This window comes from Bos mutus, chromosome 8 (genome assembly GCF_027580195.1).
Source record: "Bos mutus isolate GX-2022 chromosome 8, NWIPB_WYAK_1.1, whole genome shotgun sequence".
Lineage (NCBI taxonomy): Eukaryota > Metazoa > Chordata > Mammalia > Artiodactyla > Bovidae > Bos > Bos mutus.
The window spans coordinates 101,972,522-101,999,073 of record NC_091624.1 but is presented as its reverse complement, the minus strand read 5'-3'; the positions used below and the strand labels follow the sequence as shown (position 1 = coordinate 101,999,073).

Below are 26,552 nucleotides of genomic sequence, written 5' to 3'. Positions count from 1 at the left end.
CATTCATGGTTCTGAGTACTGTAAAAGTTGATTAGTCATAACATAAACTTACAGCACTTACAGCAGTACTCTAGGATCACTCTCATTTTTTATTGCTTTTCAGACATAGTGCTGATTAAATACGAATCTTACTATTTTATGCTTCCCTGGAAGTAAGCTGTTGTCCATGTGTTACTTATTATACTAATGATGAGTATTTAGTACTATTTTTATTGTGGTAAGATAGATATAAAATTGACCATCTTAAACCACTTTTAAGTGTACAGTTCAGTGGCATTAAGTACATTAACATTGTTATGGAACTATCACCACCATCCATCTCTAGAACTTTTTTATCTTGCAGAACTGAAACTCCATACCCGTGAGATACTAACTCCCTGTGGACCCTTTAGCCCCACCCCTGGCAGCTACTGTCACACTATTTATCTCTGACTTTGACTACTGGAAGTGTCTCATACAAGTGGAATCCTGCAAAACTTATCCTTTGTGACTGGTTTATTTTTCTTAATACAATGTCTTCAAGGTTCGTACATGTTTTAGCAGAATTTCATTCTTTTTAAAGATTGAATCATTTTCCATTGGGAAAAAAATATATACATATACATATATATACACACACACCACATTCTGTTTATCCATTCATCCATTGATGGAAAGTCGGGTTGCTTCAACCTTTTAGCTGTTGTGAATAATGCTGCTGTGAACATGGGTGTTCATGTGTGTTCATGTTCACTTTCACACTGTTTTTACACGGGTAGAGCATAACAGCTAGATCTTTTATCTTTTTAACCAAAGTGTTGTTCCAGACTAAGAGGAAGGTGTTTACTTTTGGATTTTTGGTAGGTGTTTAAATTTTTTTCTTTTTTTAAATCCAGCTTAAATTTAAGGCCTAAATTTGGCATTGCAATTTCTTTTTTTTTTTTTTTGTATTCTTATAATTTATTTTTAAAAAATCTTTCAAAAAGAAGGAATTGGCATTGCAATTTAATCATGGCTTTGCTTTCTAAGGGGCTTCCCTGGTGGCTCAGATGGTAAAGGGTCTGCCTGCAATGCAGGAGACCCGGGTTTGGTCCCTGGGTTCGGAAGATCCCCTGGAGAACGAAATAGCAAATCCGTTACGGAACTCTTGCCTGGAAAATCCGTGGGTGAAGGAGCCTGGTAGGCTATAGTCCATGTGGTCGCAAAAGAGTCAGACACGACTTTACTTTCACTTTCTTTGCTTTCTAAGAAATATAGAACAAGAAGTTTTCCATGGAGAAGGTGTCATATTTAGAATTTTGAAGCAGTATAATTTTATTTAAGCATTGATGACATGTAGATGTAAAATGCTTTTCATATATTTGACCCTTAATTTTTTGTGTATGTTAGTCACTCAGTCATGTCTGACTGTTTGCGACCCCATGGACTATAGCCCACCAAGCTCCTCTGTCCATGGAGTTTTCCAGGCAAGAATACTAGAGTGGGTTGCCATTCCCTTCTCCAGGGGATCTTCACGACCCAGGGATCAAACCCCTGTCTCCTGCATTGGAGGCAGATTCTTTACCGTCTGAGCAACCAGAGAATCTGACCCTTAAACTCTCTTCACTGCTCTTATTTGCTTGGATGTGTGTCCTGGATGTTCCACCCATATTCTAAACAGTATGTGGAAAACCTTCTTGTAACAGCACTGGGGTGGAATTTTATTTGATAATAAAAACTGAGCAATAAAGAAGTGAAGATAGTTGTTTATAATTTTAAAGGCCACCTCCAGAGGGTTAAATGTAGAGACTTTTGTTCGGGTTGCCCTCTTTAGGACAAAATGAGCTTAGGTTGACTATATTAGCTATTGGATAGTTCTTTGAACAGAGAAGGCAATGGCACCCCACTCCAGTACTCTTGCCTGGAAAATCCCATGGATGGAGGAGCCTGGTAGGCTGCATGCAGTCCATGGGGTCGCTAAGAGTTGGACACGACTGAGCGACTTCACTTTCACTTTTCACTTTCATGCACTGGAGAAGGAAATGGCAACCCACTCCAGTGTTCTTGCCTGGAGAATCCCAGGGATGGGGGAGCCTGGTGGGCTGCCGTCTATGGGGTCACACAGAGTTGGACACGACTGAAGCGACTTAGCAGTAGCAGTTCTTTGAATTATAAAGGATTTTCTGGGAATTAGTTCCTTAATCATGCCACTAAATGTTTTCAAATTATTAATGTATCTAGAGAAGTCATGAGGGGTAAGATGGAGGAGCTGTGAAGAGTATAGGAGAAAAGCCTACAAATATTGAAGGAAAATGTTTGAATCCTTTCTCAATTCCAGATCATCTGAAATGAAGGCAAAACTCTGGTGGGGGTGGGGGAAGTACTTGATTTACAGCTTTGCAGGCATGCATTTTAGATGTGCACTTCTGATACAGAACTATACATGCAGCTCCTTTGCTCAGACCAGACGTTCTTGCAAGAAACTAATATCTATATTTGTGGTGGGTGGTGAGATAGCAGATTCTGAGTCAGTACAATTTCCGGAGGCTTGATAATGCATTTGTGTATAGAATACACATATGGGGCTGGCCACAGCATGGTCAGAGGTCATAAAGGGGTGGTATTAACAGAGTACGATGTGTGCAAACTTGAGCTCTGGGCCTAAGGAGTGTTGCGTGCATGCTTAGTCGTGTCCAACTCTTTTGCGACCCAATGGACTGTAGCCTGCCAGGCTTCTCTGGCCATGGGATTTCCCAGGCAAAAATCCTGCAGTGGGTTGCTAATTTCTTCTCTAGGGGATCTTCCCAATCCAGGGATTGAACCTGTGTCTCATGCATTGGCAGGCAGATTCTTTACCTGGGGACCTCCTGGGAAGCCTGGGCCTAAGGAAAGGAAGAAGTAAAGATAAGGGCTTGAAAAGTTTCTTCATTGTGACTAAGGCTTTCTTGCAGCATTTCTGTGACAGTATAGAGTGGATTTAAACACAAGTATTAGAAATAGACTTTAATACTAGTTGACCACAGTGAAATATAAGCCTTCAGGGGTTAGTCTTCCACACCTGGATAAAACATAGCTCTGTTTTCTTTTCAGTTCTCTTTGCCTAAAAAATGTATTGGCTAAAAGCCCGACCACTAAATTTTTTGTATTTATAGAATATGTTTTTGCAAACAAATGTATTGATAAAATAACTGATATGAGAAAAGTTGAGTTTTGTGGTAGGACGGGAAAGGAAATTTTTGTTTTGTTTGTTTTTCATTTGTCTCAGTTATGTAAATTAAAGCAGTCAAACAAAAAATAAATCCTCTTTCCTGGCAGTGGGAATACTCTAAAGTTGTAATGCGTTTGACATTGACATTTGGCCAAGGTTCTTAGGAAAATACAAAATGACTCCAGTGGAGCGCAGTTTCTTTCGTTAGAGCATATCTTTGCGTAGTAGAGATAAGGCAAACAGAAACTGTTGCATACTTTGGGTCAGAAATGTAGAGGAATATGAAAATAAGAGAACATGATGTGGCCTGTATACATTAAAAAAAAAACCCCAAACTTTAAGATGCAGTTCAATTTCATACAGTTCAGCCACAACAGTCGTTTTTACTGCACTCATGCAGTTGTGAAAACTATCAGCACAATTTTAGGACATCTTCATCACCCCCCAATAGAAACCTATACCCGCTGGCAGTCACGCCTCAGCTCTAGGTAATAACTAGTCTATTTTCCGTCTCTATTTGCCTGTTCTGAATGTTAGAAATAAGTAAAATCTTACAATATATGGTCTTTTGTGACTGGCTTCTTTCACTTAGCACAAACTGCATCTATGTTTTAGTATGTATGAGTTCGGTTCAGTTGCTTAGTTGTGTCCAACTCTTTGTGACCCCATGGACTGCAGCACGCCAGGCCTCCCTGTCCATCATCAACTCTCGGAGCTTAAATCAAACTCATGTCCATTGAGTCGGTGATGCCATCCAACCATCTCATCCTCTATCATCCCCTTCTCCTCCTGCCCTCAATCTTTCCAGCATCAGGGTCTTTTCCAGTGAGTCAGCTCTTCTCATGAGGTGGCCGAAGTATTGGAGTTTCAGCTTCAGCATCAGTCCTTCCAATGAACACCCAGGACTGATCTCCTTTAGGGTGGACTGGTTGGATCTCCTTGCAGTCCAAGGGACTCTCAAGAGTCTTCTCCAACACTACAGTTCAAAAGCATCAATTCTTTGGCACTCAGCTTTCTTTATAGTCCAACTCTCACATCCATACGTGACCACTGGAAAAACCGTAGCCTTGACTAGATGGACCTTTGTTGGCAAATAATGTCTCTGCTTTTGAATATGCTATCTAGGTTGGTCATAACTTTTCTTCCAAGGAGCAAGCGTCTTTTAATTTCATGGCTGCAGTCACCATCTGCAGTGATTTTGGAGCCCAGAAAAGTAAAGTCTGCCACTGTATGTATCAGTACCTACTTAATTGCTAAGTAGTGTTCTGTTTTAAGGATATACCACATTTATCCATCCATTAGTTGAAGGACACTTGAGTTGTTCCCACTTTTTAGCTTTTTAGCTGTTATGAATAGCCAAATAACACTGCTGTGAACTTCCATGTATAAACTTCTGTATGGACATAGGTTTCTCTTGGGTGTATCTCTATGAGTGGAAGTCGTTGGGTCATATGCTAATTCTGTGTGTAACCATTAGGTTACTAATGTGTTACCATTAGGAACTGCCAGACTGTTTTCTAAAGTGACTGCACCTTTTTATATTCCCACCAGTACTGTATATAGGTTCCAATTTTTCCATGCCCTCACCTATACTTACCTGGCTTTTTTTGGACAGGATCCAATTTACACTTTTATTAATTTTTCTTTTTTTAATTGCAATATCACAGTATTTATATTAGTTACATGTCATTTAGGTTAGTTATGCTAGTGGGTATGAAGTGGTATCTTGTGGTTTTCATTTGCATTTCCCCATTGTCTAATGATGTTGAACATCTTTTCTTGTGGTCATTGGCCATTTTTGTATTTTTTTTTTGGAGAGGTGTCTGTTCAAATCTTTGCCCATTTTATTTTATTATTTTGACTGTTCCATGTGGCATACGAGATCTTAGTTCCCCAGCTTGGGATTGAACCCATGCCTCCTGGAAGCATGGAGTTTTAATTACCGGACTACCAGGGAGGTCCCAGTCTTTGCCCATTTTAAAATTATTGAGTTGTACGAGTTCTTTATATTTTCTGATGCAAGTCCCTTATTAGATGTATGATTCCCACATATTTTCTCGATTCTGTAGATTACCTTTTGACTCCCTGATGGTATCGTTCGAAGCACAGCAGTTTTCATTTTGATGAGGCTGTGCTAGCACCGTCTGTTGAAATGACTGTACTCACCCCCTGGATTTTCTCGGCACTGTTGTTATTTGGCCACAAATCGGGCTGTAGTTTTGGACTCTCTGTCTCATTGACCACATATCTGTCCTCTTACTGGTACCATGATTACTCTAGTTGTGTAGTAAGTTTAGAATTGACAAGTGCTGTCTTTGTATTTTGTTCTTCAAGGTTTTTTTTAGCTATTTTGGGTCTCGTGCATTTTCACATAGAATTAGGATCAGCTTGTTAACTTTTGGAAGAAAAAAAAAAAGTCGGCTGGGATTTTAATAGGGATTGCCTTGAGTTTTTGTATTGGGGAGTTATTGCTATCCTAAGAGTATTAAGTCTTTTACTTCATGAATATAATTTCTTTCTATTTAAGTGTTTAATTTCTTTCAACAATATTTTGGACTCTTCAGTGTATATGTTTTGCACTTCTTTTAAGATTTTACCTAAGCATTTAAATCTTTTTGATATAAATGAATCAAAAGTGTTATAAATGAAATTTTCTTAACTTCATTTCTGGATTTTTTATTGCTGGTGTATGGAAACAACTGATTTTTGTGTATTGATCGCATATCCTACAACTTTGCAAAACCTGTTTATTCTAGTAGCTTTTTAGTGGATTCTTTAGGATTTTCTATATATAACATCCTATCTTGTGCAAATAAAGGTAGTTTTATTTATTCTTTTCAGTTGGGATGCCTTATGTTAGTTTTTCTTGCTTAACTGCCCTGACCAGAAATTCTGGTACAACCTTGAATAGGCTCAGTAGTAGACATCCTTGTCTTCTTTTTTTTCAATTGGTGTATAATTGATCTAAAATGTTGTGTTTCAAGTGTAGATATCCTTGTCTTATTTCTGATGTTAGTAGGTAGGCTGTTCAGGTTTTTACCATTAAGTGTGAAGTTAGCTGCAAGTTTTTTAGATGCCCTTTATCAGGTCAATTGAGGAAGTTCCGGTCTATTTCTAGTTCATTGAGTGTTTCTGTTCTGAAAGAGTGTTGGATTTTTTTTTTTCTTTTGGGTCAAATGCTTTTTCTGACATAGATTGCTTCAAAAATGACTCATTTTTTGTTTTTCTTTTTTCAATCTGCAGAAATTGACTTGCACACCAAATGTGTGGTGGATGTAGACGCAAACAAGGTTATTCTCAATCCTGTAAATACCAACCTTTCCAAAGGCGATGCCCGGTAAGTTAAGAACCAGTGTTATGATTGATGGGTTTTTAAAAGACAGAAGGCAACAGTGGCTGCTGAACTGAATTTAGTTGAACAAATATTGAGTGCTTTCTCCGTGGAGACATATTGCTGCCAGATCAGTGAGATGAGGTTTGTTAATATAATATGGAAGGACTGAGTGCCTGATCGAGTGTCATGGGTGGGACAGTGATGGTATAGAAGCGCGGAGAAGAGAATGTTGGTTAGTACCTGAGGAAGGCTTCCTGAAGGAGACGATATTGGCTGGAGGCTTAGATGAGATGTAAATGGGAAGAAGTAGGGAAGAAGGGAAGGCTTTTCAGTTGCTGCTCATCCTGGGTGGTTTTTACTTCTGCCAGTTCCTATCCTAGTCTATTGGTCAGAACCCATTTCAAGTGTTCTTTTCTTCCTGAAGACTTTCTTGCAGCCCTTACTGGATTCCTCTCCTTAAGGTCCCTGTGAGCTATAATCTGTGCCACCTAATTTAATTATGGTGTATTGTTTTGAATTATTAATTATAGCTTAACAGTAAATTTTAAGGTCTTTGAAGGAAGGGACTCTCTGTCAGGAGTTGGGGATGAAATACTTGAGCCTCACTTCTGGGTTTGAGTGATCATATGAACCAAAGGGGAGAGCAGGAAGGTATAAAGAAAGCGAATGTGGACAGGAAGGAAGAGATTAATTTGGTTTTTCTTAGCAAGTGCAGGGAAATTACCAGGTAAGTTAGAGTCACTTTATAGAAGGCTTTGGAAGCAGATGAGATTTGGCCTCTCTTTTTATGGGAAGTTGTCATCTTTGACAGTTTTTGAATTATTGTGATTAAGGAAGTGGATTAGGAAGATTGTTGGATGGCAGTGTCAGGAGTGGATCAGAGTGGGGAAGGACTGGCTGTAGAGATCAGCTATCAGAGATGTTTTTGTGCCATTCTGACAGTGGAGAACGCATGGTGCCCACCATGATGCTTTGTGCCAAGCAGATGCTGCAGAGTACTTGCAGAGACAGCGTTGTTTGCGAAAGTACACCCAAAGGCACTCCATGAAGTTCTTTTGAGTTGAATTAAGTTGAAAAGAGCACATGACATGGAGTCAGAAAATAGGAAATTGAATCCCTGCTTATCTTATCGTAGGCAGTTTGTTGTTGTTTAGTTGCTAAGTTGTGTCCCACTCTTTTGTGACCCCATAATTTGTAGCCCACCAGACTCCTCTGTCCATGGGATTTCCCAGGCAAGATTACTGGAATGGGTTGCTATTTCCTACTTCAGGGGAATTTTCCTGGCCCAGGGATCGAACCTGCGTCTCCTGCATTGGCAGGCAGATTTCTTTACCACTGAGCCACCATCCTAAAAGATAATGCTGTGAAAGTGCTGCACTTAATATGTCAGCAAATTTGGAAAACTCAGCAGTGGCCACAGGACTGGAAAAGGTCAGTTTTCATTCCAATCCCAAAGAAAGGCAATGCCAAGGAATGCTTAAACTACGACACAGTTGCACTCATCTCACATACTAGTAAAGTAGTGCTCAAAATTCTCCAAGCAAGGCTTCAACAATAGTTGAAGTGTGAACTTCCAGATGTTCAAGCTGGATTTAGAAAAGGCAGAGGAACCAGAGATCAAATTGCCAACATCTGCTAGATCATCCAAAAAGCAAGAGAGTTCTAGAAAAACATCTATTTCTGCTTTATTGACTATGCCAAAGCCTTTGACTGTGTGGATCACAATAAACTGTGGAAAATTCTGAAAGAGATGGGAATACCAGACTACCTGACCGCCTCTTGAGAAATCTGTATGCAGATCAGGAAGCAACAGCTAGAACTGGACATGGAACAACAGACTAGTTCTAAATAGGAAAAGGAGTATGTCAAGGCTGTATATTGTCACCCTGCTTATTTACCTTCTATGCAGAGTACATCATGAGAAATGCTGGACTGGAAGAAACACAAGCTGGAATCAGGATTGCCTGGAGAAATATCACTAACCTCAGATATGCAGATGACACCACCCTTATGGCAGAAAGTGAAGAAGAACTAAAGAGCCTCTTGATTAAAGTGAAAGAGGAGAGTGAAAAAGTTGGCTTAAAGCTCAACATTCAGAAAACTAAGATCATGGCATCCGGTCCCATCACTTCATGGGAAATAGATGGGGAAACACTGTAAACAGTGGCTGACTTTATTTTGGGGGGCTCCAAAATCACTGAAGGTGGTGACTGCAGCCATGAAATTAAAAGACGCTTACTCCTTGGAAGGAAAGTTATGACCAACCTAGATAGCATATTCAAAAGCAGAGACGTTACTTTGCCAACAGAGGTCCATCTAGTCAAGGCTATGGTTTTTTCAGTGTTCATGTATGGCTGTGAGAGTTGGACTATAAAGAAGGCTGAGTGCTGAAGAATTGATGCTTTTGAACTGTGGTATTGGAGAAGACTCTTGAGAGTCCCTTGGACTGCAAGGAGATTCAACCAGTCCATCCTAAAGAAAATTAGTCCTGAATATTCATTGAAAGGACTGATGTTGAGGCTGAAACTCCAGTACTTTGGCCACCTGATGCGAAAAACTGACTCATTGGAAAAGACTCTGATTCTGGGAAAGATTGAAGCCAGGAGAAGGGGACGACAGAGGATGAGTTGTCATCCACTCAATGGGCATGAGTTTGAGTAAACTCCGGCAGTTGGTGATGGACAGGGAGGCCTGGCGTGCTGCAGTCCATGGCGTCGCAAAGAGTCAGACACGACTGAGCAACTGAACTGAGCCAGCAGGGAAGCCCTGTAGTTAGTTATTTTTACTTTTTTTGAGCCTTGTCTGTGTGATACCTACCTCATCTGTTTCATAGGGGGGTTTCCTGAAAATCAAATTAGTAATCCTTAAAGTGCTTTGTGAAATGTTCTGTAAATGTTGAGGTTTATTATTATTGACGTAGTTATGTTTGTGACTGTGGCTCAGACCATGAACTCCTTATTGCCAAATTCAGACTTAAATTGAAGAAAGTAGGGAAAACCACTAGACCATTCAGGTATGACCTAAATCAAATCCCTTATGATTATACAGTGGAAGTGAGAAATAGATTTAAGGGCCTAGATCTGATAGATAGAGTGCCTGATGAGCTATGGAATGAGGTTCATGACATTGTACAGGAGACAGGGATCAAGACCATCCCCATGGAAAAGAAATGCAAAACAGCAAAATGGCTGTCTGGGGAGGCCTTACAAATAGCTGTGAAAAGAAGAGAAGCGAAAAGCAAAGGAGAAAAGGAAAGATATAAGCATCTGAATGCAGAGTTCCGAAGAACAGCAAGAAGAGATAAGAAAGCCTTCTTTAGCAATCAATGCAAAGAAATAGAGGAAACAACAGAATGGGAAAGACTAGGGATCTCTTCAAGAAAATCAGAGATACCAAAGGAACATTTCATGCAAAGATGAGCTCGATAAAGGACAGAAATGGTATGGACCTAACAGAAGCAGAAGATATTAAGAAGAGGTGGCAAGAATACACAGAAGAACTGTACAAAAAAGATCTTCACGACCCAGATAATCACGATGGTGTGATCACTGACCTAGAGCCAGACATCCTGGAATGTGAAGTCAAGTGGGCCTTAGAAAGCATCACTACGAACAAAGCTAGTGGAGGTGATGGAATTCCAGTGGAGCTATTTCAAATCCTGAAAGATGATGCTGTGAAAGTGCTGCACTCAATATGCCAGCAAATTCGGAAAACTCAGAAGTGTCCACAGGACTGGAAAAGGTCAGTTTTCATTCCAATCCCAAAGAAAGGCAATGCCAAAGAATGCTCAAACTACCGCACAATTGCACTCATCTCACATGCTAGTAAAGTAATGCTCAAAATTCTCCAAGCCAGGCTTCAGCAATATGTGAACCGTGAACTTCCTGATGTTCAAGCTGGTTTTAGAAAAGGCAGAGGAACCAGAGATTAAATTGCCAACATCCGCTGGATCATGGAAAAAGCAAGAGAGTTCCAGAAAAACATCTATTTCTGCTTTATTGACTATGCCAAAGCCTTTGACTGTGTGGATCACAATAAACTGTGGAAAATTCTGAAAGAGATGGGAATACCAGGCCACCTGACCTGCCTCTTGAGAAATCTGTATGCAGATCAGGAAGCAACCATTAGAACTGGACATGGAACAACAGACTGGTTCCAAATAGGAAAAGGAGTATGTCAAGGCTGTATACTGTCACCCTGCTTATTTAACTTATATGCAGAGTACATCATGAGAAACGCTGGACTGGAAGAAGCACAAGCTGGAATCAAGATTGCCTGGAGAAATATCACTAACCTCAGATATGCAGATGACACTACCCTTATGGCAGAAAGTGAAGAGGAACTCAAAAGCCTCTTGATTAAAGTGAAAGAGGAGAGTGAAAAAGTTGGCTTAAAGCTCAACATTCAGAAAACTAAGATCATGGCATCCGGTCCCACCACTTCATGGGAAATAGATGGGAAAACAGTGGAAACAGTGTCAGACTTTATTTTTCTGGGCTCCAAAATCACTACAGATGGTGACTGCAGCCATGAAATTAAAAGATGCTCACTCCTTAGAAGGAAAGTTATGACCAACGTAGATAGCATAAGCAAAAGCAAAGACATTACTTTGCCAACAAAGGTTCGTCTAGTCAAGGCTATGGTTTTTCCTGTGGTCATGTGTGGATGTGAGAGTTGGACTGTGAAGAAGCCTGAGTGCCGAAGAATTGATGCTTTTGAACTATGGTGTTGGAGAAGATGCTTGAGAGTCCCTTGGACTGCAAGGAGATCCAACCAGTCCATTCTGAAGGAGATCAGCCCTGGGATTTCTTTGGAAGGACTGATGCTAAAGCTGAAACTCCAGTACTTTGGCCACCTCATGCGAAGAGTTGACTCATTGGAAAAGACTCTGATGCTGGGAGGGGTTGGGGGCAGGAGGAAAAGGGGACGACAGAGGATGAGATGGCTGGATGGCATCACTGACTCGATGGATGTGAGTCTCAGTGAACTCTGGGAGTTGCTGATTGAAAGGGAGGCCTGGCATGCTGCGATTCATGGGGTCACAAAGAGTCGGACAGAACTGAGCGACTGATCTGATCTGATTTGATCTGATGTTTCTTAAGCATCTCTAGGAGATGCTGTTACTAGGGTGGGAAAGATATTGATGAGTCAGAGGTGCAGGGATTTTGAGCCCGCTAATGGAATGACCTAGTGTCCTGAGTGTGAACTGAAAACTCTAATTTGGAGGAGTATATATTGCTCGTAGAGCTTTCAGTCTGAGTACTGTTGTTTTCTTTGGAAATGTGGGCAACTCTGAGTAAACTTGGAGTCAATACCCTCTGGTAGAAAAAAATTTGGGTTTTTTATACAGACTGACGATTCAAATTCTGCCTTTGCCGCTTGCTGGCATGGTTATCTTCCTGTGTGTTTTATTTGCAAAGTGTTTCCATTTTCTATTGTTGTATAACAAATAAATGATCTCAGAAGCTTTGTGACTTCAAACAACAGTAATCATTTACTTTTTTTAAGGTTTATTTATTTTTGGCTGTGCTGGATCTTTGTTGTGGTGCGTGGGCTTCTCGTTGTGGTGGCTTCTCGTTGCAGAGCACAGGCTGTAGGGTGCACAGGCTGCAGTAGCTGTAGGGCGTGGGCTCAGTGGTGGCCCCTGGGCTTAGTTGCTCTGCGGCATGTGGAGTCTTCCTGGATCAGGGATCACGCCCACGTCCCCTGCATTGGCAGGGGTATTCTCAACCACTGGACCGCCATGGAAGGCCAGTAATCATTATTATCTCATGGTTAGTGTGGCTTAGAAATTCAGATAGAGCTTGGGGGGATGGCTTGCTCCAGTCCATGCTGTTGGGGGTTCACCGGGAAGACTTGAAGGCGAGGGGCCGCAATCAGAAAGCTCACCGGGTCACTTGGGTCGGGTGGTTGACGCTGCCTGTTAGCTGGAGATGTCGCTGGGGCTGCAAGCAGAAGCCCTGCTCCCAGTCTGGTGGCAGGTTCCAGAGGCAAGTGTCCTGAGAGCATGAGAAAGCGAGGTGGGAGCAGTATTGCGTTTTGTTTTTTTTAATTGGAGTGTAATTGCTTTACGATCTTGTGTTTCTGCTTTACAACAAAGTGAATCAGCTGTATGTATACATATATCCCATATACAAAAGCTGTATGTATACATATATCCCCTCTCTCTTGAGCGTCCCTCCTTCCCCATCCGTGATGTTGTGACCTTGGCAGTCACAGTGACAGTTCTGTCACATATTCATGCTGAAGGCTGGTGTAAAGCTCTACGCAGTTTCAGTAAGAGGAAACATGGACCATCATCTATGAGTGGAGAAACATCAGTGTCACCTAAGGGAAGCATTTTTGGTGGGAAATACATTGTTGTGGCTCCATCCACAAGTGTGTGATGTTAACTGCTGAGCTAATTGTGAGGATACAGTGAGCACAGAGAATGTAAAATGAGTGTTTTCTTTCCTTTAGAGATCCTTAAATCTCAGGGGTTTGTGAAAGAATTAAATAGCACTTTTTGGTTCCACAGAGTATCTTGGATGACTCTTTTTACATGTGCTGAAAATACAGATTGAATGTTAAGTCAGTACTATAGAGTGCTGTCTGATTTAAAAAAGACTTAGAAGTGATAGCTGTCAAAAGCAAACAGAAGTGACATCCGTAAACGCTGGTATGTTGTGGCTTTTGGTGAGATAAAGTTAGGAAGCACAGCTTCTTAAAAAACAACTCTTTATTGAAGTATAAACTATATGTACAGAAAAGTATATATAGCTTGATGAATTTTCGTAAGTTGAGCACAGTCCTGTAACTGGTGCCCAGATGAAAAACAAGAACATTACTAGTATGACAAAAGACCACCTCAGGGGAAGTACTTTTTTTTTTAATGTCAAGGTGAAAAGAGAAAATGAAAATTTGGAAATGTAGCAGTTCGGTAGTATATGTTGACTTCATTAAAAGAAAGAAATAGTAAGGAAAGCACAAATTACAAAGTTAAGATTAATTACAGTCTAGTTTGGAGAATGACTAACCCATAAAACAAGTTACGGTTTTATAGGAGCTATACTTGTAGCTGAAGTGCCAGGGATTTGAAACTAACATAAAAAAAGTGGTTGGCGTCAGTTTCAATCAATAGTCAGAAAGACTCAAACTAATATTTTTCCTTTAAGAGCTACAATATCCTTCTTTTTAGAATAGTGTCCACCAATCTTATTAATCTAAAACTGTGATTAATTTTACATGTGTACTTAATAACCTATGTTAGTATACTTTGAAAGTGAATATGTATACTTTTAAAACAATAGTTTTATATTTTTCTGATTAATTTTGCATTAACTTCTGAAAATTTCATGGTTTGATATTTATGCTTATTAAAGGCAATAGAAGCCATTTAAAAATGAATAGGTAGACAATTTTCAGCTTAACAGCTTAATCGTGGGAATTTGGGAAACACTGGTATATGGAATTTCAAAACTGTTTTGAAAAATAAGATGCTTAAAATTCAGAAAATTGATAGTACACAGCTAACCGGAGATTAAGAAATGCTCACTTTGAAGTCAGACAGACTGAGTCTCGGCTCTACTGTTGTTACTGTTGAGTCGCTTAGTAGTGTTTTACCCTTTGTGACCCCGTGGACCACACACAGCCCGATAGGCTCCTCTGTTCATAGGATTTCCCAGAAAGAATGCTGGAGTGGGTTGCCATTTCCTCCTCCAGGGGATCTTCCTGACCCAGGGGTCGAACCCATGTCTCCTGCATTGGCAGGTGAATTCTTTACTGCTGAGCCACCTGGGAAGCTCCAGCTTTACTGTAGGGTTGGCCAAAAGGTTCGTTCAGATTTTCCCATATGGTGTAACAGAAAAACCCAAACAAAACTTTTCACAACCCAATACTTAACATGTGTGGTGTGGAGCAAGTTGCTTAATTGTCCTCTGTCTCAGTGAAGTGGAGATTATAGTAGTACCTGCCTATCGGTTGTTATGAGGAATCAGTTCAGTTCAGTCGCTCAGTCGTGTCCAACTCTTTGCGACCCCATGAATCGCAGCACGCCAGGCCTCCCTGTCCATCACCATCTCCTGGAGTTCACTCAAACTCACGTCCATCGAGTCGGTGATGCCATCCAGCCATCTCATCCTCTGTCGTCCCCTTTTCCTCCTGCCCCCAATCCCTCCCAGCATCAGGGTCTTTTCCAATGAGTCAGCTCGTCGCATGAAATGGCCAAAGTACTGGAGTTTCAGCTTTAGCATCATTCCTTCCAAAGAACACCCAGGACTGATCTCCTTTAGAATGGACTGGTTGGATCTCCTTGCAGTCCAAGGGACTCTCAAGAGTCTTTTCCAACACCACAGTTCAAAAGCATCAATTCTTCGGCCCTCAGCTTTCTTCACAGTCCAACTTTCACATCCATACATGACCACTGGAAAAACCATAGCCTTGATTAGATGGACCTTTGTTGGCAAAGTAATGTCTCTGCTTTTGAATATGCTATCTAGGTTGGTCACAACTTTTTTCCCAAGGAGTAAGCGTCTTTTAATTTCATGGCTGCAGTCACCATCTGCACTGATTTTGGAGCGCCCAAAAATAGTCAGCCACTGTTTCCACTGTTTCCCCATTTATTTCCCATGAAGTGACGGGACCAGATGCCATAAGTGAGTTAAAATATGCTAAGTGTCAGTGCCTGATGTGCAGTAAATCTTACATAAAAGTTAGCTATTTGATTCTTAGCAATTCTGTTACTCAGTTCAGTCGCTCAGTCGTGTCCCACTCTTTGTGACTGCATGGACTGCAGCATACCTGCACTGTCCATCACCAACTGCCGGAGTTTACCCAAACTCATGTCCATTGAGTCAGCGATGGCATCCAACCATCTCATCCTCTGTCGTCCCCTTCTCCTCCTGCCCTCAATCTTTCTCAGCATCAGGTCTTTTCAGATGAGTCAGCTCTTCACATCAGGTGGCCAAAGTGTTGGAGTTTCAGCTTCAACATCAGTCCTTCCAGTGAACATTCAGGACTGATTCCCTTTAGGATGGACTGGTTGGATCTCCTTGCAGTCCAAAGGACTCTCAAGAGTCTTCTCCAACACCACAGTTCAAAAGCATCAATTCTTCGGCGCTCAGCTTTCTTTATAGTCCAACTCTCACATCCATACATGACTACTGGAAAAACCATAGCCTTGACTAGACGGATCTTTGTTTGACAAAGTAATGTCTCTGCTTTTTAATATGCTGTCTAGGTTGGTCATAACTTTTCTTCCAAGGAGTAAGTGTCTTTTAATTTCATGGCTGCAGTCACCATCTGCAGTGATTTTGGAGCCCCCCCAAATAAAGTCAGCTACTGTTTCCACTGTTTCCCCATCTATTTGGCATGAAGTGATGGGACCGGATGCCATGATCTTCGTTTTCTGAATGTTGAGCTTTAAGCCAACTTTTTCACTCTCCTCTTTAACTTTCATCAAGAGGCTCTTTAGTTCGTCTTCACTTTTGGCCATAAGGGTGGTTTCATCTGCTTATCTGAGGTTATTGATGTTATTGTGGCCTGTATTTTAAGGTGTGTCCATGGTAGGTTATGAACTATATCATAACTTCATAAAGAAAGTAAAAAATTTTGAAACCAAAATATATTTAGTACTTGAGTCTATATGCCTATCAAGAAATCCCCTAGTTCTAGAAAAATTTCAACTTTGCAAAGGCAGAAACTTTATCTAGTTTGCCCAGAGTTCATGGGGCTCGTAGGGACTCACATGCCATCAAAGAGACTGGCCCCTTGATTTTATGTTTACAGTGAACAAAATATTAATCCCTGTCATCTGGGCTTCTCCTTAGTATCAACTATAGTACTTGAGAAGCCAGGTCAAAACATTGCTTGTGAACATAGAGTAAGAACAAAGGGACGTTTTACTAAATACAGAGAAGGTTTTCTAGTCCACAGCACTCAAACAGCCTAGTGACTGAAAAGCCTGTGTCCTCCAGCACGGTCTTCTTTCTCTCTGTGTAATACGGAATACACACTGATGGATTTGGTCTTTTTATTTTCTGTGGCAGAGCCATACTGCCTACAGTACTAGTGCAGTAAGTGTGTTTTTGGAATTACCCTTTGGCACTAAATCAGTTTAGTTTTCTGGATTGGTCCTTGGGGTTTCCTGAATCTTCAGCAGCATATTTGCAAATCATCTTTTAGGGCTAATAAGTGACTAATTCATTATCTATTCTTAGTACATTTCTGGAAGTGTGGTTCTCAGTGTGTGATCTTTACCGTTTAGGAGCACTTTAAGTCCCTTTTATCACAAGTTACAATAATGTTATGTAGAACAATCCTCCTTTAAATACCAAAATCTTTAAGCCTTATTTTGTTAGAATTGTCTTAAAACTTAATAGGCTTTTATCTTTTAATAAAATGCTAATGATAGTGCTTGTTACCATGATAGGGCAAAATAGTTTCTTAGGCTCTTTTATATTCTGTCTTTTGCCTTCTTCCCTCCTGAAGCAACAGCTAGAACTGGACATGGAACAACAGGCTGGTTCCAAATAAGAAAAGTATGTCAAGGCTGTATATTGTCACCCTGCTTATTTAACTTATATGCAGAGTACATCATGAGAAACGCTGGGCTGGAAGAAGCACAAACTGAAATCAAGATTGCCAGGAGAAATATCAATAACCTCAGATATGCAGATGACACCACCCTTATGGCAGAAGGTGAAGAGGAACTAAAAAGCCTGTTGGTGAAAGTGAAAAGAGGAGAGTGAAAAAGTTGGCTTAAAGCTCAACATTCAGAAAACTAAGATCATGGCATCCGGTCCCATCATTTCATGGGAAATAGATGGGGAAAAAGTGGAAACAGTGTCAGACTTTATTTTCTTGGGCTCCAAAATCACTGCAGATGGTGACTGCAGCCATGAAATGAAAAGACGCTTACTCCTTGGAAGGAAAGTTATGACCAACCTAGATAGCATATTCAAAAGCAGAGACATTACTTTGCCAACAAAGGTTCGTCTAGTCAAGGCTATGGTTTTTCCAGTGGTCATGTATGGATGTGAGAGTTGGACTGTGAAGAAAGCTGAGCACCGAAGAATTGATGCTTTTGAACTGTGGTTTTGGAGAAGACTCTTGAGAGTCCCTTGGACTGCAAGGAGATCCAACCAGTCCATTCTGAAGGAGATCAGCCCTGGGATTTCTTTGGAAGGAATGATGCTAAAGCTGAAACTCCAGTACTTTGGCCACCTGACGCGAAGAGTTGACTCATTGGAAAAGGCTCTGATGCTGGGAGGGACTGAGGGCAGGAGGAGAAGGGGATGACAGAGGATGAGATGGCTGGATGGCATCACTGACTCGATGGACGTGAGTGTGAGTGAACTCCAGGAGTTGGTGATGGACAGGGAGGCCTGGTGTGCTGCGATTCATGGGGTTGCAAAGAGTCGGACACGACTGAGCGACTGATCTGATCTGATCTGTTGGAGGAGACTCTTGAGAGTCCCTTGGACTACAAGAAGGTCTAATCAGTGCATTCGGAAGGAGACCAGTCCTGGGTGTTCATTGGAAGGACTGATGTTGAAGCTAAAACTACAATACTTTGGCCACCTCATGCGAAAAGTTGACTCATTGAAAAAGACTCTGATGCTGGGAGGGATTGGGGGCAGGAGGAGAAGGGGACGACAGAGGATGAGATGGCTGAATGGCATCACCGACTCAATGGACATGAGTTTGGGTAAACTCCAGGAGTTGGTGATGAACAGGGAGGCCTGGTGTGCTGCAATTCATGGGGACACGACTCAGCAACTGAACTGAACTCCTTTACCCACCAGACTGGGCTTTACTGATCCCTCCGGTTAAAAAATGTTTTCAAAGGGAGTGAGGTGTGATTTCCCATGGAGAGTGGCCGGTTTCACTTTATGAAACAGTTGTGTTATGAGAGTTATGTTTCTTTGACTTTGGAAATGAGAATGCATTTTCCTAGAGGAACTGACAGTTATTTCTAGTAGAAATGCTAGTCTGTTAAAACAAAATGGCCAGTTTGGCCCACAATTCATACAGTAAAGTTTGTTTTTGCTGTGAGTAGATGAGATAAAGAATGCATTGACTGTAAGTAACCTGTATAATTGGTGTCACCGAGCCAAAGGTGCCAACAGTTTTTTTTTTTTTTTTTTAACTTTTTATTTTGTTTTGGAGAATAGCCAATTAACAGCAGAGGGACTCAGCCATACATATATATGTATCCATTCTCCCCCAAACTCCCCTCCCATCCAGGCTGCCACATAATACTGAGCAGAGTTCCGTGTGCTATTCAGTAAGTCCTTCTTGGTTACCCATTTTAAAAATAGCAGTGTGTACATGACCATCCCAAACTCCCTATCTGCCGTCATTTATACACCATCAGTACAAATATCAACACAGTGAAAAGGGCACATGTCTTAGGATTTTATGAAAATAGTCTTGACCGCAGACCCACTGAAAAGTTCTAGGAAACACTGGGGAGTCCTCAGACCAAAACTACTTGACATATAATAAACATATGATATAATTCACCCCTTTAAGGTGAACAGCTCAGTGATTTTTACTATATTTACCAGCACCGTTATCTAATTTTATGACATTTTTATCACCCTGTTAATCTACGTTCTCTCTCTACACTTGAAGTTTGTCTCTTCTGGGCATTGCATATACATGAAATATAATTTGTGGTCTTCTGTGATTGACTTCTTTTTACTTAGGTTAATGTTTTTGAGGTTTGTCTGTGTTATGGTATCTATCAGTTCAGTTCAGTTGCTCAGTCGTGTCCGACTCTTTGTGACCCTGTGGACTGCAGCATGCCAGGCCTCCCTGTCCATCACCAACTCCCGGAGTTTACGCAAACTCATGTCCATTGAGTTGGTGATGCCATCCAACCATCTCATCCTTTGTCGTTCCCTTCTCTTCCTGCCTTCAATCTTTCCCAGCATCAGGGTCTTTTCAAATGAGTCAACTCTTTGCATCTGGTGGCCAAATATTGCAGTTTCAGATTCAATATTAGTCCTTCTAATGAATATTCAGGACTGGTTTCCTTTAGGATGGACTGGTTGCATCTCCTGCGGTCTTCTGTGATTGGCTTTTTTTTACTTAGGTTAATGTTTTTGAGGGTTGTCCGTGGTATAGTATCTGTCAGTACTATTCCTTTTCACGGGGGAATAATTTTTCATCGTATTCGGTTTTGTTTATCCATTCGTCAGTTGATGGATATTTGGGTTTTTCCACTTCTGGGCTATTATGAATAACGCTGCTGTGAACCGCAGTTGTTTAGGTCTTTCAGTTGACCATGTTTCCGTTTCTCTTAGGTAGATGTCTAGGAGTGGAGCTGCTGGGTCATATGGTACCTCTGTGCTTATCATTTTGAGGAATTGTCAGACTTCTCTAAAGCGGCTGCAGTCTTTTACATTATGAGGATTCCAGTTTCTTGGGCTTTCAAAGAACTCTCCTTCACTGTAAGGAAAATGGTGGTGACTCTGGCTAATTGGCGAGTGCATGCCTTGCCCAAAGGCATTCGGATTACAATTAAAAAGCAAAACAAAACATCATGCTGTCCAAACTAACAGTCTTGGCTGGATTCAGCTCTTGGCTGCTGATTGGGAACCTCAGACTCTAGCATACTTTTCTGTTGAGCGGTATTTCTTCGTAAGGTTTTAAAGAAATTGAGCAAAGTTTTTAAAAAATGTGTAAAAAGTTTAAAGATTAAAACACTTTTATGTACCTGTCCCTCAGCTTAACAAAGCGTCATTACCAGTACAATGTAAACCTTTTGTAAACAGTCTCCAGTTGGAATGCCTTTCTTCTCCACCACAGTTAACAGCTTTTCCTGAATTTGGTTTTTTCTCTTTGCCTTGTATTTCTTTACGTTTCCACTATGTGTGTTTGGAAGTTGCTTGTGCAATACTGTGTGTCCACAAATGCCTTTTTCTAGTCAAAAGTCAGAGAGAGATGTGACTCAAAAAAGATTGACAACTCATAAAGCATAATGCCTGAGTTTTAAAGGCAAAAAAAATTGTATTAAGAGGAGCAAAAAAAAAATCACAGGTTTAGCATGGGGAGGAAAGCTAACTGTTCCTATTTTATCAAATACCCTGTTCCTCCTTTTTTCCTTGTAAAAAACCAAAATAAAGAAAAGGCTCCCCCTCCATCTATTGTTTGAAGTGAATTCAAGCAAAAGTGGCAGGAGCATTGTTTTAGTGGGCTTCCAACTCTGAGAGATTGAATCGGTGAGCTGTGCCTGTTCAGGGTGCTGCTTTAAACAACGGCACCGAAAGGGAACAGCCAGTTTAAATTGTACCGAGAATCCCCTGGTCAGTTAACCCGTTTTCTTCTTTAGCCCTCTGTTTTCTTCTGTGTGTGTGGATTTGTATGTAGACTTTCTTTTATAATTCTTTATTATCCTGCCCCACCAAGTGTAAGATTTTATCATCATTATTATTGGTCGGGTGGCCTGTGGGATCCCAGTTCCCTGACCATGGCTGGAACTCGTGCCCACGGCAATGAAAGCACAGAGCCCCAACCACTAGGCAACCAGGGAATTTCGCAAACTGTAAGATTTTAAAGACCAGAGTTTTCTGTAATAGAAAACATTTGGAAAGTGAGACCTCAAGATCGTAATGAACCTGAACGCTGATTCCTGTGGTGGTTTGTGAAATGACCTGTTTTTTAGTACATGTTGGAGAGACGTTTCAACATGGATGGAGTTAGCTGTAGATGACATATAGATGTGCAGATTTTTTGTGTTCTTGTACAGTTATGGGGCTTTCCACTCCTTCCTGTTTGGTTATGCTTAACTTAATAATAAATTGATAGTGTGAAGGTTATAATGGCCAGTCCAGTGAAAAGAATGTCTGAGATGTTGCTCTTAACCAGTTCTTATCAGAAAGGTCATTAAAACATTCCTTTTGATTGTTTACCAGACGCCAGATCTTAGTTATGATTATTAGATAATTAAGGAGTACCTAACATGAGCAAAATACATCCAGTCCTTCTTTGGAGGTTCAGTGTACTCTGTTCCTGGTAGAGGAAAGAACATATGCAGAAAAAATATGTATCAGATAGATGCCGAATTAAGTGGAGTTGACCTGTACATTTGTCTGACAAATGTATTGTGTAATACTACTGAAGGGAGGGCCTAATGCCAATAATTACTTTGAAATATATGAAGTCATTTTCAGACTAATTTCTTGTTAGTAGAAGTCATCGTTAGGTCATATTAGATAATGAGTTTTAAAATTTCTCTGCTGCTGTATGGATGCTAATTGAAGTAAAGATTTTAATTGAAGAAAGTCATGCAAAATGTAATTATGGTATATACAATAGACCTGCTTGTTCTTTCTGCTGTGAGATGACTTGAGTGAGGCTAATAATCCTGCCCAAATAGAATTTATTCCTCTGGAGAATAGTATGTGGTATGTTTTAATTTCATAAAGAGGCTCTTCCTGGGGGAGTCTGTCCACCCTGATTATGTCAGTAAAGTGGGGAGAACGGTGTTCTACATACTCAGAAATTTCAGAGGATTCTTCCCCCTCTTTAAAAAAAAATACTGCAGACATTGAGTGTACTACTTTGGAATATAGTTGTGAAAATGAATCAGGAACACTCTTAAAAGCTAAAAAGGTAATAAAGTATGTGTGGTTCAATTCATATCGCTGCATAGTTAATAGAAGCAGATAATCAAATTAGCAATAAACCCAGATTTTTCACAATTTTACCAGCAAAAGCTTAGGTTGCTAAAATGAACTGTTTGATAACTGATTAGTAAACTTAACAAGAATTAGACTGTTCTGGTAGAATTTATGAAATCTTAGCCTTGTCATTGGTTATATAGTATCTTGTTTATGCTTTTATTGGTCCAAAAATAAGAAGGAATAAGTTTTTTTTGTTAATTTAAGAAAAGAGAGTCATTATACCTGTGGTTGAAATACTGCTTAGCTACTAACATTGGACATGATGATGATGCAGAGTTTTGTGTGTGTGGCTACTAATTAGATTAAGATATAGCTAATAGGAATTAAATGTTTTGAATTTCCCCAGAATTCTGGATTTAGCATAAAATTATCTGATCCCATATGATATAATAGATAAGCTATCTAATTACAAATAAGACTTAAGTAAAACTACCAAGTCCCACTATTGATGTTTTTAAAATTTGTCTTTATTTGGCAATACTTTTTTTTTTTTTAGGGTTCTCTTTCTAAGTCATCAGTGTAGGAGTTGTTGCTAATAAAACACACATTGTGTAAGAATCTAGATTTACATTTTAAAGATGGAGGTAGCAGTAATCTATGAGGAAATGTGATATGAGAAACCATTCTATCTAAAAGGTTGCTGTATCATAATATCACAATATCTTTAGGAATCTTTCTGATCCATTTAGCAGCTGAACATCAACTCTTTGCCAAGTACCAAGCTAAAAAGTTAGGATAATCTTTATTTAGTCTTAGTTCCTTTAAATTGTGATTAAATTATTTTTAGCCTGTAATTTGTCTGTAAGCATACTAGTAAAACAAAAAACAAAGCAAAACAGAAAAACAGAAAGAGAAGTTGAATTATGTGGACTTTGTAAGGCTAGAGTTTTGCGGGCTCAGATTTGAAATGATTCCATTGTTTAATTCTGATCATTGTGCATGTTCTTATGAGAGTGATATTTAGCTAAAAGGAAAAGTGGTTTCTTTTGCAAATTAATAGTGTAATGTTCTGGAGCCCTTTATCCTACTTCCTTAGAATTTGTTAAAGAAGAATCTTGTGTAATGGTGAGTTTTGCTTTTTATTAAATCTAATTTTGTGTATTTATAATTTAAAAAATCCTATAAAAAATCCTATAGAATGGGTAATAAGTAAGAGTGATAATAATCTTTGTGTATTGACCCACAGATGAGACAAATCACTAATGTTGTTTTCCACTTTTAGGAAAACTGAAGTAGAATTTACATAAGTAGGTAAAAGTTGTATTTGCCATTAATTTTTTAAAATGTTTTGTTACAGAGAATTTAAAAGATAGGTCATAGTAGCCATAGTAGTATAATGAACCTCCATGAGCCTGTTCCTCAGCCTCCAGTGCCATCACCCATGGCTAATCCTGTCCTGTCCACTCCTTCAACTCTTTCCATTTCCCATATTATTTTGAAGTAAATCCCATTTACCCACAAATATTTTAATATATCTTTATTATTTTTTAACACAGCCAAAATGCCATTCAGATCAGATCAGATCGGATCAGTTGCTCAGTCGTGTCCGACTCTCTGCGACCCCATGAATCGCAGCACGCCAGGCCTCCCTGTCCATCACCAACTCCCCGAGTTCACTGAGACTCACGTCCATTAAGTAAGCAATGCCATCCAGCCATCTCATTCCCTGTCGTCCTCTTCTCCTCCTGCCCCCAATCCCTCCCAGCATCAGAGTCTTTTCCAATGAGTCAACTCTTCGCATGAGGTGGCCAAAGTACTGGAGTTTCAGCTTTAGCATCATTCCTTCCAAAGAAATCCCAGGGCTGATCTCCTTCAGAATGGACTGGTTGGATCTCCTTGTAGTCCAAGGGACTCTCAAGAGTCCTCTCAAACACCAGAGTTCAAAAGCATCAATTCTTTGGTGCTCAGCCTTCTTCACAGTCCGACTCTCGCTATTACACCTTAAAAATGAACAGTAGTCATGTAGTAGTTTCAAAGTTTCAGTCAGCGTTCACATGTGCAATTGTTTCATAAGGTTTTTTCCTCAGAGTGTGATTTGAAGGGCATCCAAATATGGTCTACCCGTTGAGATTGGATTATGTCTGTTAATTTATTGGTTCCTTGATTGTTGAAGGAATGGGTCATTCCTTCTGTTGATTGGTTAATAAGTGCACTTATTTAGTCAGATGGCAAATATTGATTTTTCTTGTAGATATTTTTCTTTTAAAAATTAATTTATTTTTTTAAATTGAAGGATAATTGCTTTACAGAATTTTGTTGTTTTCTGTCAAATCTCAACATGATCAGCCATAGGTATACATATATGCTCTCCGTTTTGAAACTCTCTCCCATCTCCCTCCCCATTGCACCCCTCTAGGTTGATACAGAACCCCTGTTTGAGTTTCCTGATTCATATAGCAAATTCCCGTTGGCTATCTATTTTACATATGGTGATGTAAGTTTCCATGTTACTCTTTCCATACCTCTCACCCTCTCCTCCCTTCTCTCTATGTCCATAAGTCTACTCTCTATGTCTGTTTCTCCATTGCTGCCCTGTAAGGAAATTCTTCAGTACCATTTTTCTAGATTCCGTATATATGCATTGAGTTCAGTTCAGTCACTCAATCGTGTCTGACTCTTTGTGACCCCCTGAATTGTGGCACACCAGGCCTCCCTGTCCATCACCAACTCCCAGAGTTCACTCAAACTCACGTCCATCGAGTTGGTGATGCCATCCAGCCATCTCATCTTCTGCTGTCCCCTTCTCCTCTGCCCCCAATCCCTCCCAGCATCAGAGTCTTTTCCAATGAGTCAACTTTTCGCATGAGGTGGCCAAAGTATTGGAGTTTCAGCTTTAGCATCAGTCCTTCCAGTGATCATCCAGGACTGAGCTCCTTTAGAATGCACTGGTTGGATCTCCTTGCAGTCCAAGAGACTCTCAAGAGTCTTCTCCAACACCACAGTTCCAAAGCATCAATTCTTCGGCCCTCAGCTTTCTTCACAGTCCAACTCTCACATCCATACATGACTACTGGAAAAACCATAGCCTTGACTAGATGGACCTTTGTTGGCAAAGTAATGTCTCTGCTTTTGAATATGCTATCTAGGTTGGTTATAACTTTCCTTCCAAGGAGTAAGCGTCTTTTAATTTCATGGCTGCGGTCACCATCTGCAGTGATTTTGGAGCCCAGAAAAATAAAGTCTGACACTATTTCCACTGTTTCCCCATCTATTTCCCATGAAGTGATGGGACCGGATGCCGTGATCTTCGTTTTCTGAATGTTGAGCTTTAAGCCAACTTTTTCACTCTCCTCTTTCACTTTCATCAAGAGGCTTTTTAGTTCCTCTTCACTTTCTGCCATAAGGGTGGTGTCATCTGCATATCTGAGGTTATTGATATTTCTCCCAGCAATCTTGATTCCAGCTTGTGTTTCTTCCAGCCCAGCGTTTCTCATGATGTACTCTGCATATAAGTTAAATAAGCAGGGTGACAATATACAGTCTTGATGTACTCCTTTTCCTATTTGGAACCAGTCTGTTGTTCCATGTCCAGTTCTAACTGTTGCTTCCTGACCTGCATTTTTAGGGTTCTCAAAAGGCAGGTCAGGTGGTCTGGTATTCCCATCTCTTACAGAATTTTCCACAGTTTATTGTGATCCACACAGTCAAAGGTTTGGCATAGTCAATAAAGCAGAAATAGATGTTTTTCTGGAGCTCTCTTGCTTTTTCCATGATCCAGCAGATGCTGGCAATTTGATCTCTGGTTCCTCTGCCTTTTCTAAAACCAGCTTGAACATCTGGAAGTTCATGGTTCACGTATTGCTGAAGCCTGGCTTGGAGAATTTTGAGCATTACTTTACTAGCATGTGAGATGAGTGCAACTGTGTGGTAGTTTGAGCATTCTTTGGCATTGCCTTTCTTTGGGATTGGAATGAAAACTGACTGTTTCCAGTCCTGTGGCCACTGCTGAGTTTTCCAAATTTGTTGGCATATTGAGTGCAGCACTTTCACAGCATCGTCTTTCAGGATTTGGAATAGCTCCACTGGAATTCCATCACCTCCGCTAGCTTTGTTCGTAGTGATGCTTCCTAAGGTCCACTTGACTTCGCATTCCAGAATGTCTGGCTCTAGGTCGGTGATCACACCATCGTGATTATCTTGGTCATGAAGATCTTTTTTGTACAGTTCTTCTGTGTATTCCTGCCACCTCTTCTTAATATCTTCTGCTTCTGTTAGGTCCATACCATTTCTGTCCTTTATCGAGCCCATCTTTGCATGAAATGTTCCCTTGGTATCTCTAGTTTTCTTGAAGAGATCTCTAGAATACGATATTTATCTTTCTCTTTCTGACTTACTTCACTCTGTATAATAGGTTTTAGGTTCATCCACCTCATTAGAACTG

General features: G+C 40.4%; 1 protein-coding gene across 2 annotated transcripts in view; it reads left to right on the top strand.

Moving 5' to 3' along the window:
* Positions 1–26,552, top strand: part of KIF13B (kinesin family member 13B) — a 209,436-nt gene that overhangs the window by 12,098 nt on the left and 170,786 nt on the right. For both annotated transcript variants that reach the window (XM_070376014.1, XM_070376013.1), the window contains exon 2: positions 6,410–6,503. In XM_070376014.1, the coding sequence (XP_070232115.1) occupies positions 6,410–6,503 (94 nt within the window). The remainder of the gene's footprint in view (positions 1–6,409; positions 6,504–26,552) is intronic.